Raw genomic sequence first — 20,889 nt, forward strand, 5'->3', positions numbered from 1 at the left:
TCTTATGTTATTCTTTTTGATGGAGCCAGATAATTCTTGTTGGGCTATCTCATTTTTTTTAATTTTTGAGTCTCTTTCTTCTCTCTGTTGTGCCTCAAGTTGCTTGTCTTCTATTTCACTAATCCTCTCTTCTATCTGGCCTGTTCTATTAGCTAAGCTTGTTACCTCGTTTTTCAGCTCGTGAATTGAGTTTTTCATCTCTGTTTGATTTGTTTTTATGGTTTCAATTTTCTTGGAAATATTTTCTTTGTGTTCATTGAGTTGTTTTCTGAGCTCCCAAAATTGTCTTTCTGTGTTTTCTTGTATATCTTGGAGGATTTTTAGGATTTCTATCTTGAATTCTCTGTCATTTAGCTCCAAGGTTTCCAATATATTAAATTTTTTCTCCATAGATTTTTCCTCATCTAGCTGTGTTACCTCTCTTTCTTTTGTATCCATGATATTTGATTTTCTCTTCCTTAATGGCATCTGAGGGTGGTTTTGTTCATAGTATTAATGAGATTTAATAAAGAATAAAAAGTTAAAAAAAATTTGAAGAGTTTTTTTTTTTTAAAAATTAATAATGAAATAAAAAAAATAAAATAAAAATAAAAAAAAAACGAAATTATCCCCCCCTCCTCCTTTTTTTTCTCTCCTCTCCTCTCCCTTCTTTCTTGAGAAAATCTTGTGAACTGTGAATTATATTGTACTAAATAGAACAAACAAAGCCTGTAATAGAGGGCCTGAATTGGGGAGAAGTAATAAAGGGGCAAAAAAAAGGGGGCGTATGGACCCACAAAAAGCAAATAAGAAAAAAAATTGAGTCAAGAATAAAATGATTTGCTTTTAGGTGTTGGTTGACTAAGAGTTATGATGAGAGGAATAAGAGGAAAACAGGAAAATGGGACAAATTAAAAAATTACTATTGTATTTAGTGGAACAAGAACTAGATAAAATGGAGAGCCAGGGATGGGAGCACTGCTAGTGTGTTAAAAAGGTGAAGTAAAAACCCCCCAAAATGCCACAAACATTAAGTTTGAGTCCCAGATAAGATATTGTTCGTTATTGAGGTTTGAATGAGAGGAGACGTAAAGGAGAAAGGAAAAAACTAATATAAATATAGAGGGAGAAAAGAAAGAGAGAGGAAAAAGAGGGAACCACTAAAGAAAAAAGAGGAGAGAGAGAGTTAAGGGTTTTGGAGTGCAACTCTCATAGAAAGGAAGAGGAAAGAAAAGATAATGGGAGATGTAACACTTATGGGTAGTGTAGTTCAAGGAGAGGAAAGAGTAAGACCGGCAGAGAGTTAAATGACCAAATTGGAGGAGGAATAAAAAATATCAAGAATGAAGATAAGAGAAACAAACGAACAAATATAATAAAATGGGATAGGCTATAAAGTCTATGTATTATTCTTGATTTTGAGAGGTTATCTTCTTGCTTTTTCTTTTCTCTCCCTCTTCCTGGTCGGTGACTCTGTACCTCGGGTTCTGCCCCTTTGGCACGCTCAGGTAGAGGTTTGCAGTTGATAAGTCTCTATGGCGATGTCGTGTATTGTGCTTCAGTCTCGTTGGCAGTCGAGGCTCATTAGCATTTATAGGCTCTGACAGTGAGAGAGTCTGTGTTCCTGGAGCCTTTCTCCTAGTCTTTCCTTCCTCAATTAGTAGTCTGATAATCCAGCTATGGGGTAGCTGCTGCCTCTGTCTGGATAGTAAGAGGCTCAAAGAGCTGGCAACTCCCCACTCTATTCCCACTCAGCACAGGGCTCTGGGTAAGGCTCAGTCAGTCAGAGCTGCTAGCATAATCAGGCGGGGCTTCCACCCACTCAAAGACCTCTGGCTCTGCCACTCTGGGATAACATGGGCGCGCACTGCCGAGGCACTTGGAGGAATCTCTCGCCCACTATCTGCGCACGCAGATCAGGATATCAGGCCAGCAGTCTCACACTCTGAGTGAAACCCCCACCCGCACAGAAAAGTTCCAGCGTTGGAATTGGCTCTCGCTCCGTCCCCTTGCGCAGCTTTCCCAGGGCGCTGGGGCGGCCCAAGATTCCGCTTTTTGGCCCACACAAAGGCCCCTGACTCTGCTCCTCTGTGGGATAACATGGGCGCCCACTGCCGAGGCACTCGGAGGAATCTCTCGGCTCAGTATCTGCGCGCGCGCAGACCAGGATATCAGGCCGGCCGCCTCACCTTCTGAGTGAAACCCCCACCCGTACGGAAAAGTTCCAGCGTTGGAATTGGCTCTCGCTCTGTCCCCTTGCGCAGCTTTCCCAGGGCGCTGGGGCGGCCCAGAGATTCCACTTTTGGCCCACACAGAGGCTTTTGACTCTGCCCCTCTGTGGGGTAACACAGGCGCACAGTCTCGGGGCTTTGAAAGGAATCTTCTCGCCCACTATCTGCGCACGCCGACCAGGAGATCGGGGAAAATGGCTGCCCTGCTTGTCTTTCTTTGGGTTTGGCGCGAGTGTTAGCTTGTATTGCCCGGGTTGCCACAGGAACAGTTTTTCCTCAGCTTGGATCTCTGTGCCACAGCCTGGTTCGGCCGTTTGTGCTGCGGCCTGGATCTCTTCACCCCCTTTGCCTGCCTCAGTTTCTATATTCTCAGTTCCCAGTGAACGCCGCCCTGTTTAGGTTATTGAGGAAGGTGAAGCATTTCTTACTCCCTATTTCCTTCGGGGTTTGATTATATATTTAGCCAATTTTTCGCTTGACCATACCTTTGGGTGTATTGCAACACATCTGGAGGCTCCAAGGATAGGCTTTTCTGTTTCTGGTTGAAGATCTTGTTGAGTTTTGGGGGAGATTTATCGGTATCGCTTCCTACCGCTCCATTACTCTGACGTCATCTATGCCAAGACTTTCTAAAGTACCTGGATATCCAGCCTATCCACTTCAAGATCTCTTTTTGCAAAACCCCAAAAGGTGGTCATTCAGTCCTACTAAATTTCTCCCTTTCTGGGCAAGAGTTTTATAGCGTCCAAGTGTCCTCACCAAGATAGCAAAATAGGAGACCCTGCATCCCCCCCCCAAAGGTCAACAGTAAGACAGCTGTCCAGAAACAGATATCGGAGAACTCAGGTGTCTAGTTAAGAAACTTCAGCACCACAGTAAAACAAAAACCCTGAGAGTAATCACATAAAAAGGAAGGAAGGACTGCTTCACTGAGCCAGCATCATCCCATCCTCCAGGTCAGCAACACTCAGCCCCAAGACAGAACTGCCCGGCTAGGGCGACTTCTGCTCACTGGTGAAGGGAGGGGTGAGCGAACAGCTTCCCTAGCCTTTCAGGGCACCACGTGAACCTACTTCAGTTTCACCCCAGCCAGAGACCAGCAAAACAACAGAGATTTCCAGGAACAAAAAAGGAGGAAGGCTATCATGTCAGCCACACAGCAGGAGTGGCCATGGTGCCAGGGACCTGATTTACAGAAGTCCCCAGCAGTTTGCACCACTGAAGAAATCAGTGGCCAGCACAACTGCAATGGACACCTGCAGATTTCACCATGGATACTCCCATTCACAGGTGCCAACCATCTGAGTCCCTCTCCAACCCCTCCCCTTATCTTGACCAGGCCCTGGACCCACACTGGCAGCCTGCCCAGGCCTCTGCAGCTACAAGAATGCCAGATGCCAGCCCAGGCCCCCATGGCTGACTGCTACTGCATTGGGCACATTTGTGGCTAGACCCTCTGGCCATGCACTTGCAGGTGGCCAGCCTGACTCATTATTGACCTATTCTGCATTCATGCAAGTGCAAACAGACAGCCAAGCCCCCACGTCTGCTCGTGGGCCTGAATTTGGTCCCATCTCCAGTCACTGGCCCGCAGCAGTTGATTCAATTGTATCTCCCTCCTCCTGGTTGTGCACATGCCCTTGGGGAGACTGTAAACGTGGTAGAAAACACCAACAGCCAGGACCCCTCATAGCTTCTGTTGCCCTCCAGTTGACCCAGGCCCTTTCTGGCTTTGTCCCCCACCAATACATGTGTGTGTGCAACCAGTCCCTGCCACTACACAAGCACCTGCATCTAGACCCCCTAACCAAGTGTGTTCTCTGGCAATCACCATTGCCTGTCATGGTCCCTTCACACTGAACCTGAGGCACCACTGAGGACTCCGGCAGTGCTTTCCAAGGCCACATAGTTGATGCCGTGGACCTCAGTGGCCTGAACGAATAAAACATGGACCCCGCCCTCCAAGACCTGGAGCCTCTGCACTTGGCACTCTGCCATTGTCCTGGCTGGGGTCATAGCACACTCCAGCATGCCCCCACCCAGAGGTCTTTCCTTTCCAAAGTCAGTTTTTAAAGTCTGGAAGAGGTGACTGCTTTTCTTTTTTTTTTCTTTTTTCTTTTTTTTTTTGTAGCAGAGACAGAGTCAGAGGGACAGATGGGGACAGACAGACAGGAAGGGAGAAAGATGAGAAACATCAATTCTTTGTTGCAGCTCCTTAGTCGTTCATTGATTGCTTTCTCATATGTGCCTTGACCGTGGGGCTACAGCAGACCGAGTGACCCCTTGCTCAAACCAGCAACCTTGGGCTCAAGCTGGTGAGCCTTGCTTAAACCAGCTGAACCCGCACTCAAGTTGGCGACCTCGGGGTCTCGAACCTGGGTCCTCCACATCCCAGTCCAAGGCTCTATCCACTGCACCACTGCCTGGTCAGGCGTGACTGCTTCTTAATGCACTGCTTCTCAGGGATACAGGGATTGCAAGAATCAGGGAAACACAACACCAACAAAGGGACACAGTAAGCTTCCAGAAGCTTTCAGAAATTGCTGATAACTCAAAATAATTGTTCTAAAGATGCTCACAGAGCTACAGAACACAATTTAATGAAATCAAGAAAACACTGTAAGAACAAAATGAGAAGTTCAACAAAGAAATAGCATAAAAAAACACAAATTTTGGAGCTGAAGAACACAGTGGGTGAACTGAAGAATTCAATAGAAAGCTTCAACAACAGACTGGTATGAGCAGAAGAAAGAACCAGTGACCTTGAAGATATCATTTGAAAATATGCCACCAGAGAAGCAAAAAGGGAAGAGAATGAAAAAGAGGGAAGAAGTCCTATGGGGCTTCTGTAACACCATGGAGAGACAATCTATGCATCATTTGGAGTCCCAGAGGGAGAAGAGAGGAGAAAGGGGGCACAAAGCTTATTAGAAAAAATAATGGCTGGGAACTTCCCAAACCTGGAGGAGACATTTGGACATTCAAGTTCATGGAGCTAAAGATTCCCCATAATTTCAATCCAAAACTACTTTCTCCATGACATATTATTTTAAAATTGCCAAAAATCCTATCTCCTAGAGCACCCTGTTTCCTTTTGAAATGTTGCCTTCATTATACAGTTATCAAATTCTTTTATTTTACATTCTATGTCAGGGGTTGGGAACCTATGGCTTGCAAGCCAGATGTGGCTCTTTTGATGGCTGCATCTGGCTCACAGACAAATCTTTAATAAAAAAAATGTTAAAAATATAAAACATTCTGATGTATTACAATCCATTCATTTCCTACCACTCATGTTCATGGTTGTGGGTGGCTGGAGCCAATCACAGCTGTTCTCTGGGACAACACCAAATTTTTATTGGATAATGCGTAACGTCCACGGGTCGTTGTATGGCTCTCATGGAATTACATTTTTAAATATGTGGCATTCATGGCTCTCTCAGCCAAAAAGTTTCCCGACCCCTGTTCTATGGTTAAGAACCATATGATGAACTTTAATGTCTAGGCTGCCGATGCTGTGGTTTGGATTCATATTCCTTGGGCATGCTGTCTGTGCACTCTTAGCCTCTTGGTGCTTTATGAGCAGCCTGTGGACAAGCAGTCATCCAGACGCGGGGGTCTGTATCCTCATGGATCTGTCCCTGTAAGAATGCAGCTCCAGTCTTGAAGGCTGTAAGAAAACTGAGGATATTATTGTCAATCCACTTCTGCTTCCAGGCCTCAGCTGTCCAAGTATTGTATGATGTCCTGGATTGTATGATGGGTCATAAATGCTCAGAGGTGAAAAGTGTCGAATCTCTCAGATCTGTTCATTACACACATTCTGTTACTGTTGACAAGTCCCCATGTGAAGCAGAAGCCAGAGCTATCCTTAGATCTTGAAAACTTCATACCTGCTGGCTTTTCAAAGGATTAGTATAGGAATAACAAATAATAGTATTCCTACCAAACTTTAAGATTGAATGATTTCATGTGAAGTTCTTAAATGTTCTATTTAGGTTGTTTATGTATGTTTTTACCTGATTTTTCAGACTTTGGGCCTCTCTGAGTCATAAGAAGTGTATTTCTGCACTTGGGAAAGGTAGCTGCTGCCTGGCCTGTGGGGGCGCAGTGGCTAAATCATCAACCTGGAACGCTGAGGTCACCAGTGCCAAACCCCAGGCTTGCCTGGTCAAGGCACCTATGGGAAGCATCTGAGTTGATGCTTCCTACTTCCCCCTCCACCTTTCTCTCTATATATCCTCTCGCTAAAATCAATAAATAAAATCCTCTAAAAAAAGAAAAAAGAAAAGAAAGGCAGTTGTTGAGTGCCCATTTGGTTGTTCTCTGTGTCTCTGATTGAAGTATAGGACTTAATGCCCACTTTTCTTCTTTGAAAATCAGTTTATTAGTGAAATTACTAGAGAATTTTTTGTTTGACAAGCTCCTTATTTTTAATAGCCAAATGAAATGTCCATATAATAAAACTTGAAGGGACATAGCATTTTTTACAACTAAAAAAAAGATGTTCTCACATTTATCATTTGAATTAACCTTCAAAACAATCTGCTGTGATACAGAGCAGATGTTAGGCCCATCTCCCAGTGGGGGGCCCAATGCTTAAGTGGGGGCTGCATACCCCCAGGAAGTGGATGGCAGGCCCGGGGCAGTCTGCAGCCTCCCCTGCACAGCGCAGTCAGCAGAACATAGGGATTTCTGTTGACTGGAATGCTTTTTCCCTCAAAGTTTTGTAAATTTCAAATATATGTGTTTATTGTCATTTTAAGAACCATAAACAGCCTGACCAGGTGGTGGCGCAGTGGATAGAGCATCAGACTGGGATGCAGAGGACCCAGGTTTGAGACCCCGAGGTCGCCAGCTTGAGCACGGGCTCATCTGGTTTGAGCAAAAGCTCACCAGCTTGGACCCAAGGTCACTGGCTCGAGCAAGGGGTTATTCGGTCTGCTGAAGGCCCACAGTCAAGGCACATATTAGAAAGCAATCAATGAACAACTAAGGTGTCTCAATGAAAAACTAATTATTGATGCTTCTCATCTCTCTCCTTTTCTGTCTGTCCCTATCTATCCCTCTCTCTGATTCTCTCTCCGTCTCTGTAAAAAATAATAATAATAAAATAACCATAAACAGTTTACACTTTAACCTGTAAGACTATTTTCCATTTTTTAAAATGTGTTTAGTGCTTACTTGTTAGAAGTGGGTTAAGTTAATCACTGTGAGACTAAGTTTTGATAAAAAAACAAACAAACTTGAAAGTTTGACAACTTGCTTTCTTGTCCCGGCCCTCAGTAAACTGAAAACAAATTCAAAGTGCATGACTGAAAATGTATGCTAACTGGTGTTCAGAATGATTATCACAATCTTCTTGTCCTCAGCATTCAAAGCTGTCCATTACTGAAGCTGCTTATGAGTTAAATATTTCTCCCGAACCGGTAATAATGCACCTGAGGCCGTGCTCCTGGCTTCTGCCTTCCCCTGATGGGGAGATGGCTGCCTTTCAAAGTGGAATTTGCATCCCTCACCTGCAACATCTAGTGTATTTATTGTGGCAACACTCCTGTGCTATATGCCAATAAACCATAAACCCAGGCTGGCCCTTGCCTATGTTGCTTCTCATGTCTATTTATTTAATTTAGTCCTTGAGCAGGAACAGAAGAAAATTTTTATTACTCAGGATTTTTTTTTCCCCAGTTAATCTGTAAGTATCAGATTATTCTACTCTGGCCATCCTCTTTTCTTCTTGTTATTTCCAGGAGTGATTTTGGCTTTAAAGCTAACCCGTTGCTTCAGACTTTAACCTAGTTCTGTTTTGGGACCCACCTAGTAGCCTCCACATTGGGCCTGGGGTGGTGTTTGTTCACAGAGATCCTCCCGAGAGGTCAGGTCTGCTCCATCACTGGGTGGTCCTGCACAGCAGAGCACTCAGCTAAGCATGAAGTGAAAGTCGAAGTCAATGGAAGGGTTGTGGAAAGCTCAGCAGGAAGACAAGAGGAAACCTGAGTGTCAGGGACCACGCACAAGTGAGCACCGGGCAAAGGCCGGACTAAGTGTGGGTCATGGTGCCCTCCCGAAGGAGGGGGCCCTAGCAAAGTAAGCAACTCCAGGGAGCTGTTGGCAGAAAGCCAGCATCTGGTCTTAACTCCCTGGGTTCCTCTCAAAGACCAGTGAGCAGCACAGACACGGGCAACTCCCCAATGCTGAAATCTTCAAGCCATTCAACAGGAAAGAGAAACAGATGTAGTAATCATCACCTAAGTCATGAAAACAATAAAGGATTAACTAATGGCAATGTCAATTTTTGCAAGTGGTCACTCTTAACTATGTAGTTCCAACTACCTTTCCTTGACAGCAAAGCCAGTGTTGAATTCACACCGAAACAACAGCCACAGAGCAAAGTGCTGAGCAGCAGGCGCTGTCCCGCCTCCCACAGGCCACCCTGAGCCTCTGGGAGCCAGTGTGGGATGCGCAGGCAGCGCTGGGAGCAGGGAGCTTGCCTTCGTTTTCAGTGTTCAAGACACTGCTTCAAGACAGACTGCCCCGCACTTCCTCCTGCTGTAGGTCAGGCTCCCTAGCAGAGGCGGTGTGTCTGTGCCCCCCAGGGGCCAGTATGCACCCACGGGGGGGGGGGGGGGGGGGAGATGAGGGGATGCAAGGAAACGCTCAGGAGTGGAATTGTTAAGTCAAAGATGACATTTTGTTTTTAAGGTCGATCAAGCCAAATAGCCTTCCAGGGAACTTGGGCCAGTTTCACTCCCACTAGTAGAGCAGGAGACCCAGACCGAAATCCACAAGACTTCTATTTTTGAAATGAAAGCTTATATTTTGTCTTTCTTAACTTTGAACTTTTGCCATAAATCCTGGGGTTGTCATCAAGAAAGTACCTTTTTATTCTATGAACAGCTCCACACAGGCTGTGGAGCACGTTGTTATAAAGCAGACGCCATGGGAACCCCTGGGGACATCCGTCCCTGTCCGGAGGAAAGTGGAGCAGTGTGTGCGTTAGCGTCAGAGCGCGTGAGAAAGCCGTAACCCTGGCCTACTTAAGCAAGAGCCCTGGTCCTTTTTAAAAATCGTTAGTGCCAGATGCTTTTATTGTTGGTTTAACAGACTTACCGTATGTTCAAATTTTATTCCTAGAAAAAGTTACTCTTTTTAGTGAAATTTCAGGATTTATACCTTACCATCCCCAAATCTCAGCATTTTATAGATGGTGATGTTCAAAGTGCCCTCCCAGCCAGGTTCAATACCAGGACCAGGTGGAGGCAAGCCAGGCTCCCATCTATTCCCGCCCCCCCCCCCCAAATTCCCCACTCTCTCCCAACTCCAGAGGGGCCACAGTAGATGGGCCCAGAGCCGCCCCCCCCCCAGGTGGTTCTGTTAATCAGCCTGGCTTTAAGAATCACCCAACTTAGAATATTCAGGGAGAAGACATATATTTGAAGAGTGGGTATTTAGTGTAGTTATTTTTTTTTTACTCTATACTTCTCTTTTAAATTATTTTAACTATACACTACTACTTTTGTAATTTTCAAAACAATAGGAAGGTGTGAGGTAATGGAAAAAGTTTATTTACAGGGAGTATCTTTCTAGCTGTATCTAACATACCTTGTTAAACACTTCTCTGATGAAAAACCCACATAGGAGTCAATATGATCATACATTTTCTTCAACCATTGATGTACTAATCAGGATTATATCCCACAAATCAGAAGTTCCAGCTTGTCATATTAATTAACTTTATTCACATTTTTCCAAGTAACTGCAATATGAAATATAAGCAAAAAGCAACACATAGTTCTTAGAAAAGACAACCCAAAATTCCCACTGACTGAGCATTGTGATTATAAGTGCCCAGACTTTGTTCCTTCAGAACATTAAAGTGAAGGCAGTATGCAAAATGAACTTATAGTATGGGGAGCGTTGCTAATTATTTCTTTTTAATCCAAAAAGAAGATTCTGACGTCTTCATTTAGGTGTCCTGCCTTTCAAAATGGAAATAAGTATTAAAGGAGTAGCTGTTTCTCATTTCATAGGAGCAGGCTTGACGGGAACAAATTAGGGTAAAAAATCTAGACACAGTTCCTTGCACAGAATTTGGGATTAAGTATACACTTCCACTGAATAGCTCCCAATTCATCCCACTGCACAAAAAGCCATTTCCAATGCAAACATTTTGAAATGATCAGGTCACATTTTTAGGTCCACTTTTAAAAATATTTAATGGATCGCAACACTATATTGAGGACCTTATGAGTCAGGCGTTAGCAGTTTGATATCAAACCAATATAGAATCAGCCTTTATAAACATTAGCACCATTTTTAATTTAATCCAGTAAAACGTAAAATTACCCACTTTTTTACCGAAGCAGTCAACAGGAAAAGCTTTTATTTCTAAGCTATGCTTCACCTCACTCCCTTTGCCAGTAATACTTTCGAACATTTTAAATATCAGGTACTAGAACATCCCATGGATTAAGCCCATGACAACATCAATTTAAAGGAGGAGGAGAATACACTAAAGATTTTGTATTAAGCCTGCAAACTGTACAGTATTCTGTTTTGGATGTTATGATTTCCAATAATTCAAATAGCAACCATTGTTCCATGCAATTTAGTTAGCTGAGTTTCCTGGCATGAAAATGACAAAGCTAGGCCCTGGCTGGGTAGCTTAGCTGGTTAGAGCATTGTTCCAATACACTGAGGGTATGGTTTGATCCCCAGTCAGGGCACATACAAGACTCAATTAATACATAAGTAAGTGGATTAATAAATTGATGTTTTTCTCTCTTCCCCTTCCTCTCTCTCAATCAATAAAAATTTTTAAATGACAAGGCTATTATATATGAAGTGGCATAAATATATGCCTACTACAAGATGAGTAATAAACTATACCCTATTATACCTTTAGAAATTTTATGGAGAGTGTTGGTAATACATATGCTGTAACCAGAGGAACCAAGTAAGAGTAGTCTTTCAGGTTATAAAAATAAATAAAAACTATTGATTCCTGTTTGTCACTCACCTAGATCCAGGAGAGTGCAAATGTTATCCAATATTCTATTACTTCTCTTAATACAAGCTAACACAGAAACATGCTTATAGCAATTTGTTTTAATTAGGGCTTAAAACCAAAAATTTAAAAAGAGTCTTGTACCAATCATTTTATCCTATATTTTAAATATCACTGGATTCCTGAGCTGTTTCAAACTTTTCAACATGAAAGGTAATTTTAAACTATCTTGCTGTCTTGCAAGTTGTCCCAGGAATTAGAAACATGATTACAACCACATCAGTTTCTAGACCATCAAATTGCTACAACTTTAAAAAAAAAATTTTTCAGAGACTCTAAAAGCTTACTTTCACCCCCACAGAGAAAAAAAAGGGACCCTAACCTAGTGACTTGCAAAGAGGGCTCACAACTAATTCATGTAGATTTATTCTCACAACTAATTCATGCACATTAACAGTACTTTAAAAGCCTAACCTGTGGTGGCACAGTATATAAAGCATCACTAGAACACAGAAGTTGCTGGTTCAAATCCCTGGGCTTGCCCAGTCAAGGCACATACAGGAAGCAACTACTATGACTTGATGCTTCCTGCTTCTCTCCCCTCTTTCTCTCCTTCTCTTCTCTACCCACTCTCTAAAAATCAATAAATAAAATTTAAGAAAAAGAAAGAAAAAAAAGTACTTTAAAAGTCTTATTCATTCCTGGCCAGGTGGCTCAGTGGAGAAACTGTCAACCCAGCACACCTGAGGTCACAGGTTCAACCCTCCAGTCAGGGCCCGTATAAGAAGCAACCAATGAGTGCACAACTAAATGGAACAGCTACGTGAAACAACACGTTGATGCTTCTCTCTCAAATCAATGGAAAAAATATATATATTTTTAAGTCTTGTTCATTTGTCCTCTATTTTAAAAGGGGAAAAAATGGACAATATTGCTTTCTAGGTTTTTCCAGATCTCCATCTGGAGTTTTCAGTAGTAAGTTCATTAAATACGAGTCTGTTTTCTAAAAGGGAGAATCTGGCTTGTCCGAGGCCTGGAGGAAGCTGCGTTTCTAAGGCAGTCTGTCAGTGAGGAGCCTGAGCTACCCCCAGGGCTCTCTTGCCTAAGATTGTCAGGTGCAATGTGAACACTTGAGCAGGAGGGATACCCCGAACACACAGGAAGTGGTTTTAGAGGGCAGTACTCCCCATCAGCTACACCATGCAATTACCACATTAATTTGATGTTTAAGGTACTTGCAATGTTTAAGGACTTTAATAAGAACAACAGCAAAAGCCACCAGAATTACCAGTAAGGTTGTTTTGGACAACATACAGAACTTCCTCTTATTAAATACATACCTCAATGATTAGGAGAGCTCTCTTTGTAAAATAATTTACCGCAAAATATTTAAAACATCTTTCTATAAAGTGACCATAATACTCCAAAAGACTCAGAGTAAAAATATCAAGGAAATGCTCAACCCCACATCCAAACAACAAATTTTCATTCATACATCTCCAAGTGCTAAGTTGGTAAAGTACATTCTTCCCTCTTTTGAAGAACTTAGCACTCACTCCTCCTTCTTGTAGGTTCCTGGAAACCAGTGTTTTCTTAAAACCACTTTTTCTGTCTCAAAAGCAAATGTACTAAAGAGAAAGAACATTTCATTCATACACATCCTTACCTTTGTACCTACACATTAAGTCCTATATAGGAATCTAGGAGTAATGTATGTATTTATGTATTTCAACCAGAAGTCTGAATATGTACATAAAAGAGGCTTTGTCATTAGTGAGTTCTATAGAGGGAAAAGTACAGAAAGCAGGGTGGACCACATTTCTGATGGGTGCCTAATTGATCTCCAGTAAGCAAGCGAGACAATCTCAGTTCCATCAAACAGAATTTCAGGTAAGTGCTAAACATCATTACCAACTGTTATAGAGGGATGAAAGTCCACATGAGTGTGGGCCAGCAGCAAGTGACCGATTCCTCATTATGTGCTTTAAAAAAAAAATCTGACAATTTAAAAAAAAAAGTGCTACAACAGACTTTGACTCAAAAAAACTTCAGTATTCCACAACACAATGTACTGGTCCTTTTTACTGGAATGCATTTGAACTATTAAACACTAAGTGCCTGGACGACAATGGAAAGAGAAAAAAGGTGGCCCTAACCCAGCCCAGATAATTCTTTTTTTTTTTTTTCTTCTGAAGTTGGAAATGAGGAGGCAGTCAGACAGACTCCCGCATGCACCTGACCAGGATCCACCCGGCATGCCCACAGGGGGCGATGCTCTGCCCATCTGGGGTGTCACTCTGTCGCAACCAGAGCCATTCTAGCGCCTGAGGCAGAGGCCATGGAGCCATCCTCAGCGCCCGGGCCAACTTTGCTCCAATGGAGCCTCAGCTGCGGGAGAGGAAGAGAGAGACAGAGAGGAAGGGGAGGGGGAGGGGTGGAGAAGCAGATGGGCACTTCTCCTGTGTGCCCTGGCCAGGAATCGAACCCGGGATTCCTGCACGCCAGGCCGACACTCTACCATTGAGCCAACTGGCCAGGGCCAGCCCAGATAATTCTTAAATATCAGTCTACATGAAGCGCCGAACTGAAATACAATTAAGTTGAACTGTTCAGAAGCTACCAAAGTTCTAGTTTCAGAACACATGGAAGCAACGTGAGCACTGAAACTCACCGTGACTGGATAGCCTTTCACAAAACGACACAGAAGGAAAATGAGTCTTATGCTCAAGTTGGGAATGATCTTACTGGCTACGGAATGTGGAAAGTTGTTCAGGACAGGACAAAAATGGGCGCTGCCTGAACTTAGGAAAAAAAAAAAACTGAATGTTAAGCATCTATAACCATTTAAAGGCATTTGGTGTCAATATCTTAAAAGATTAAGATGCTTTAAAACAAAACCCTTACAAGAATTTCAAAGGTTTCAGGAATTATCTTCAAAAATAACCAAATGTCTATGGCTTCAACTGTCACCCTGCAACTGAGGCAGGTGACCAGGATTCATCTAAAAAGAACAATCTTTCGGAAATTCCCTAAGAATAATTGGTTGGCTTCTTAAACCGGTCTCTGGTTTCTATTGATGCTTTGTTGTATCTTTGTTCTTTCTTTTATTTACACTTCTGAAAGGAGCCTGTCTCGAGCAGTGGCGTCTCCCTCTAGGCCCTGGCCGAGTAGCATCTCATGTATTCGGTCATCCACGGGTTCTCTGAGGAGGAAGGCTTGACCCTTCTGGTTTTCTCCACATCAACAGAGTGGGCCCGCTGCCTCTGGGCAACCAGTTTCCTTTTTTCCACCTGCCTTCTGTTCTTGGCTCGTAATGCTGATTCGTGAATCTGAAGAGAGTTCAAAAATTAAAGGATAATAACTTAAAGTGGCTTTTGAACTCATTGGCAAAAACATTTACAAAGAAGCCACCCCAGGTCACCTAAAGTAAGGACAGAGGCCAGCCCAGCCTCATCATTTTCAGTTCTGCTTATCAAAGCTGTTCCCAAAGAGCCACGTCCAGATACTGGGGTGGAACCACTGACAGTGATAAAGCAACCAGCCCTGAAAATGTCTGCTGCATGAAGTGTTAGATGTAAATAAGCAACAAATTTGCATGTGCCTCTAGAAACTGGCTCTGGAAAATTATTGGATCTGCTTAGTATGAAGCATGAACAAATATTCCATTAAAGGATTTTAAGTGTTTTGCAGCAAAATAGTAAAAAATAAATAAAAATAAATCTCAAGAGATTTTATAACCTAAGACATTTGATACTATAGATAAACCCTGTTGAACTTAATCCCATGGAAGTACCAGGCCTTTTGTCAAACCACAGCTTTGTTATCTCAAATGTCACTTGACATAACCATCTGCAAGGGTTTAGAAGGCTGTACAGTGAAATGATTATGGTGTTCGGTCAGAATTCAGTCTGCACTTTGTTTCTTTTCATTCATTCTTTGCTTTAGGCTGTCATGCTAGAAGTAATACTAACAAACACAATTGTTTTTGTGGCTCTACACATGAGGACCCACCCATCTGCCATGTTCTCAGGCCATCAAATAGAGACAATCCAGGAGTCAGAGGAGAGCTGAAGCTTGCAGGAATAAAAGGGGAAGTAGTCTGAGCAGGGGAAACACCACCATTCGAATTTAATGCGAAGAGCAAAAGGGAGTCTCTGGCAGATGGCAAGAGCTATAGGGAAAGCAGGCTAACAGACAAACCAATGACAAGAGGAGCCAAGGAAATACCAGTTATCAGAGCCACAGGGACTAGAAACCGCAAGATGCCAACAGCAAATCCGGACGGGCAGCTACCGGCCCTTTTGTGCCCCTGCTCAGCACTTCCTGACCCCCCAGGAACTCAAGGACCCAGACTCTGTTCCCTTCTTCACCAGGCTCTGTGCTGGTAAGCCCTCTGAGGTACCCTTGAACTCCTGATCTCCAGGCAGCCAGCATCCAGAATCCTCCTGTTTGCTAATCAGATGCCTTGTTCGGGACTTTCCTTGGCCCAGTGTACCATCCCCTAAGATGCACCATGACCCCAAGCATCCCAGTGTCACTGGGCACGATACTCTGACAGGAACGTAGCTGAGCCCACCCTCCAAGGACAAGCAGAAAAGCAGGCTACATACGAACACACCTCATGCACTGGGGCAGAAGCACAGACGTTGTGAGTTTTCTGGCTTCCTGTATCCATCTGTTTTTCTCCCCACCCATAAAGAGCAAACGGATGCTTCTTTTCTTTAATTTTACTTGATGATCTCTGAGGACTTTTGACAGCTTTCCTATTTCCTCTAGTGAACAAGGCACTGGGTTGTTGTCGAGGTTTGATACTGCTGGGTAACTGGTCAGTCTCTTTTCTCCTGGTCTCTTCTTCAGGTTTTTCCTTTACATTGTTTATTGGCGATGCTTTTTTAAAAAGAGACAAAACAAGGTGAACATGCTTTAAAATCAGGATTACATATAATTCCTTTAAATAGTTGGGTTGGAGACTACATTATGGTTAATTGAGTCAGTAACATTTTCACTTTTAATTCAATTCACAAGTTTCACTTACAGCAGAAACAAGCTTGTATAATAATTTCCAGTCTATCCTATTTTTAAATCCAACAACAAATACAGCAAGGTCAAACCAAGCCTATTCAAAAGCAGCTACTGTCACTCATATTCTAAAATTAAGCATCGCAATTAAATACTAAAATTAAGAGATCTCAGCGACCTAATGGCTTTCTCCAAACTCCCAAGTCCAAGCCATCATCTTCAGGGAAGACGCTTTAGGGAAGATCTGTATTTGTGGAGACCACCCAGCAGCTATACAAGGTCAGTTTTTAAGTTACTCAACTCCATTTCCAGGATTCCATTTCTTCCTGATGTTCCACAGTTATGGAAACTGCTCTGTAGGAATGTGTGGCTCTTAAATGCTTCTTGTCTTTTAAGAGATAGCTGGAGACCTCAATTTGAAAGGCCCTGTCACAATAGGGTGTGGTTTCCACAGTTACTTACCTGGTATACAGCTCTGTGCCCTGAGTGTGAAGAGCTCGTGGCAAGAGCCAGTGTTTTCAGGGGGCTTCCCCTTCACTGGCTACAAAAACGCCTCCATGACTGTCTACCTGTCCCCAATTCTATCAGCAGAGCTGGGAAACTCGGGTGGGGGGCGGGGCTGCCCGCCCTGCGATGAACACGCTATGACATAACTATTTCCTTTAATGACCTTTTATAATTTTGCCACTCCTTTTTGCTTATAAACCTTTATCCTTGGTAAAGGCGATCTTACTTTGTTTACACCCTCTGTGAGCACTTGTTTCACATTCAAACAAAAGCTCCTAATGCATCTGGGGCTCCATTTCCCTTCTCCCAGTTGTTGGTTTTAAGGGTGCCCCTTGCTTCAGATGCTCCAGAATGTGGCTTACAGATGACTTTATAGATTGCTATTCCAAAGTCTCTTCCCTCTCTCAAGACATACATACTCTTTGTTTGTTACTATTCTTCATTGTGATTCTTGTCTTGCTTTCGGCCACATTCCCTTCAAAGGGAAGCAAGCCCTGCACAGGCAGACCAGACTCAGCGACACGTACATGTGAGAAGCCTTGATACATCATCTGTCATTTCTGTCCTCAGCAAGGACCCAGACTCTACCAGTTTCATTTATTGCTAAGTTTCTTTTGTTTGTTTTGTTTCTTTATTCAGTGAGAGGAGGGGAGGCAGAGAAAGACTCCTGCATGTGCCCGGACTGGGATCCACCTGGCATGCCCACTAGGGGGCATCTGCCTATCTGGTGCATTGCCCCGTTGCAACTGGAGCCATTCTAGCACCTGAGGCGGAGGCCATGGAACTATCCTCAGAGCCCAGGGGCCAACTCACTCCAATCAAGCCATGGCTGCAGGAGAGGAGGAGAAGAGAGATAGAAAGACAGAGAGAGAGAGAGAAGCGGGGGGGGGGGGGGCAGGGGAGGTGAAGAAGCAGATGGGCGCTTCTCCTGTGTTCCCTAAGAATTGAACCCGGGAAATCCACACGCCAGACCAACGCTCTGCCATTGAGCCAACTGGCCAGGACCCATTTATTACTAAGCATTTTAAGAAAGAGATAGGCCCTGACCAGTTGGCTCAGTGGTTGAGCGTCGGCAACGTGTGAAAGTCCCAGGTTCAATTCCCAGTCAGGGCACACAGGAAAAGCGCCTATCTGCTTCTCCACCCTTCCCCCTCTCCTTTCTCTCTGTCTCTTTCTTCTCCTCCAGCAGCCAAGACATCATTAAAGCAAAAGTTGGCACCGGCACTGAGGATGGCTCCATGGCCTCAACCTCAGGTGCTAGAAAGGTTCCCGTGACATCGGAGCAATGGCCCAGATGGGCAGAGCATCGCCCCCTAGTGGGCATGCTGGGTGGATCCCAGTTGGGTGCATGTGGGAGTCTGTCTCCCCACTTCCCACTACAGAAAAATACTAGATAGATGATAGATTGATAGATAGATGATAGATAGATAGATAGATAGATAGATAGATAGAAAGAAAATAGATAGATAGATAGATAGATAGATAGATAGATAGATAGATAGAGACAGTCCACCTCTGACCCTGGGGTTTAATGGACTGCATGACCATGCCCCATATCTTCACAACCAACCCTTGAGTTGTTTGGGGATGACACACGATGCCACCTTCCATCCTGTCACACCTTCACTGCTCGAATATTTCTCTAAGTGATGTGTCCACACCATCGCCTCTCCTCTTCCCTGGACCTAGGAAGCGGGAGAAGGAGCCCACTGGGGCCAAGATGAAGCGAAAGAGAAGGGGGCCCCAACTTATGTAGTTATAATCCTGAGAAAGAGGGAAAACAGCCCACTCACCCTTACTATTTCCCTTCCTCTCTTTCTTTTTCATTCCATCTACCCTAGATCTTCTAGGGAAGCCTGCCTGGAGGAGGCAACAATGATTAGTTTAAAGACAAGCTGGAGCTGGACAGAAGAGAGTAGGGATGGGAACCCCAGGTCAAGGGAATGGCTTGTTTAAAGGCATGGAAAGAACAAATAAAAATGGTTCAAAACAACAGGTATGGAGTCTTTGGATGAAGCCATGGAGCAGGGAGCAAAGGGGAGAGAAAGACTTTGCTTTTCAAACTCAGGAGATTCCATTTTAGCCTGGAAATGCAGACCCCCTGAAGAATTTTAAGCTGTATAAAATGGCACAGTCTTATTTAAATTTTAGGAACAAGGCCTCTACCTGCAATTGTGAAGGATGGGTGAGGTCAGAGGTATAGGTGGAAGGGCCAGCTAGGGAAAAATGGCAGAGTCTCTGTGGGTAACCAACAGCGATGGCAGGTGGAGAGGCAAGAAGCGACCACAATGGTGCTCACCACACCTGGCAGATGCTCAGATGCACCTGGACACTGTGAACTATACCTGAGATCAGTGGGGAGGTGGTACCAAGGATGCTTTTCAATAGGCCTCTCCAGGGCAACACTGGGTTAGACCCACAGGTGAACAGGGAATGGACAGGAGGCAGGCACTGGCAGGCAAAGGGAAGCTACGGTTCCCACACAGGTTTGCTGTGAATGGTCATGCTATTCTCTGACCAATGGCCCACCAAAGATTGAGAAAGGAGGGCTTGGCGCCTTGGGTCTGACATGCACTTGGAACAACCAGGCAGGCAGCAGCTGGACCCTGAATCAGGAGCTCAAGAAAGAAGGGGGAAAGGAGAGAAGGTGGTGAGCGAGGAGGTGGGAGCTGAGGCTCAGATGTGCACCGGGTCACCCAGAAGAAATGCAGAGTCAGAGGACCGGAGCGGAGACAGGCCCTGGGGACACCACTTTTCACCGAGCAGACAGGCAGGGGAGGAAGAGCCCAGGAGGGAGACAGAGAAAGTAGAACTGAAAATGTAGAAAAACTAACCAGGACAGAAGCTGAGGAAAGAGTTTCAGCAAAGGAGAGAGCAATTAACAGTGCCAATACAATAAGAAGTCAGTAGGCTGAGAATGAAGACGGACTCAGCACTGGGCAGTCAGGCTATCTCCTGAGGGGAGTGTGGGGTGGGGGACAGGTCACAGTGGGCTGGACTACTGGGCCAACCCTTCTGCCACGGATAACCAAAAAGGGTGACGTTAAAAACTGACTGTCCACCAAATACAAGAAACTAGAATCTTCTCTGGGATAATTGGCCTCAAATTACTCCTACAGGTAATTTTACAAACACCATTATGAGTGTATTGCAATATGACCAGGTACACACAAAGAGAAACGACCATAGATATTGTCAGACTTGAGATACAGAATTATTATTTACAGTAATTTATCATTTACCATGTTCACCCCTCTGTGCTTAAAGAAAAAAGACACATTCAAAAATATCTGCAGCAGCAGGAGACAAAAGATGGAAAAGACAGGAGAGAACTTATCACTATAACAATATTTATAGAACCATTGACACAGTGCCTGGTACTAGACAGGTACATATAAGCCTATGTTTCAAAATCCTACTCAAAAGAATGAAGTTTAAAATAAAGACATTTTCAGATAAACAAAAACAGTATTCACCACCGTTCCGATGGAAGATTATAACACCCTTTCTCAGTAACTGACAGATCATTCAAACAGAAATAAATTCAGTTTTCCTTTAAGACTGTGCTGTCCAATACAAAAGCTGCTAACCACATGTGGCTTTTAAAAATGTTTAAATTAATTAAAATTAAATAAAAGTAAAGGTTCGGTTTCTCAGTTATACCAGAGTCAAGTGCTCAATAACCACATGTGGGTTGTGGCTACCTTGTTGGGTGGTGCCAAGAGAGGGCATGGTATCAGCACAGGAAAGTTTTAGTGAACAGTCTGATTTTTAAAACTATTTCAACAACAGAATGAACTCATTTGATGTAATGGATATATATATGTATATGTATGTGTGCATATATATGCATATACAGATAAAACACCGCACCCAACAATCACAGAATATACTATCTTTTCATGCAGGATCACTTAACAAAAATTTACATATCCAAGGCCATAAAGAAAATCTTAGTGTGATTCTAAACCTGAAATCATATTGAATGCCTTCTCTATTACATGAACAAGTCATATGGCTGCACAGAAATGTGAATGCACTCAATGCCACAGAGCTGTATGCTTAAAAATGATTAAAATGGCAGACTGTACTGTGTATATTTTACTACAATTTTTTAAAATTAAAAAAAGAGTAGTGATGAAGGGC

General features: G+C 43.6%; 1 protein-coding gene across 1 annotated transcript in view; it reads right to left on the reverse strand.

Moving 5' to 3' along the window:
• Positions 1–20,889, reverse strand: part of CCSAP (centriole, cilia and spindle associated protein) — a 38,686-nt gene that overhangs the window by 9,183 nt on the left and 8,614 nt on the right. The window contains exons 3-6 of the mRNA XM_066383518.1: positions 15,836–16,104; positions 13,889–14,546; positions 8,028–8,133; positions 4,805–5,880 (exon numbers count right to left, since the gene is read on the reverse strand). Of these exons, the coding sequence (XP_066239615.1) occupies positions 14,370–14,546; positions 15,836–16,104 (446 nt within the window). The 3' untranslated portion in view covers positions 4,805–5,880; positions 8,028–8,133; positions 13,889–14,369. The remainder of the gene's footprint in view (positions 1–4,804; positions 5,881–8,027; positions 8,134–13,888; positions 14,547–15,835; positions 16,105–20,889) is intronic.

The sequence above is a fragment of the Saccopteryx leptura genome, chromosome 1 (assembly GCF_036850995.1).
Source record: "Saccopteryx leptura isolate mSacLep1 chromosome 1, mSacLep1_pri_phased_curated, whole genome shotgun sequence".
Lineage (NCBI taxonomy): Eukaryota > Metazoa > Chordata > Mammalia > Chiroptera > Emballonuridae > Saccopteryx > Saccopteryx leptura.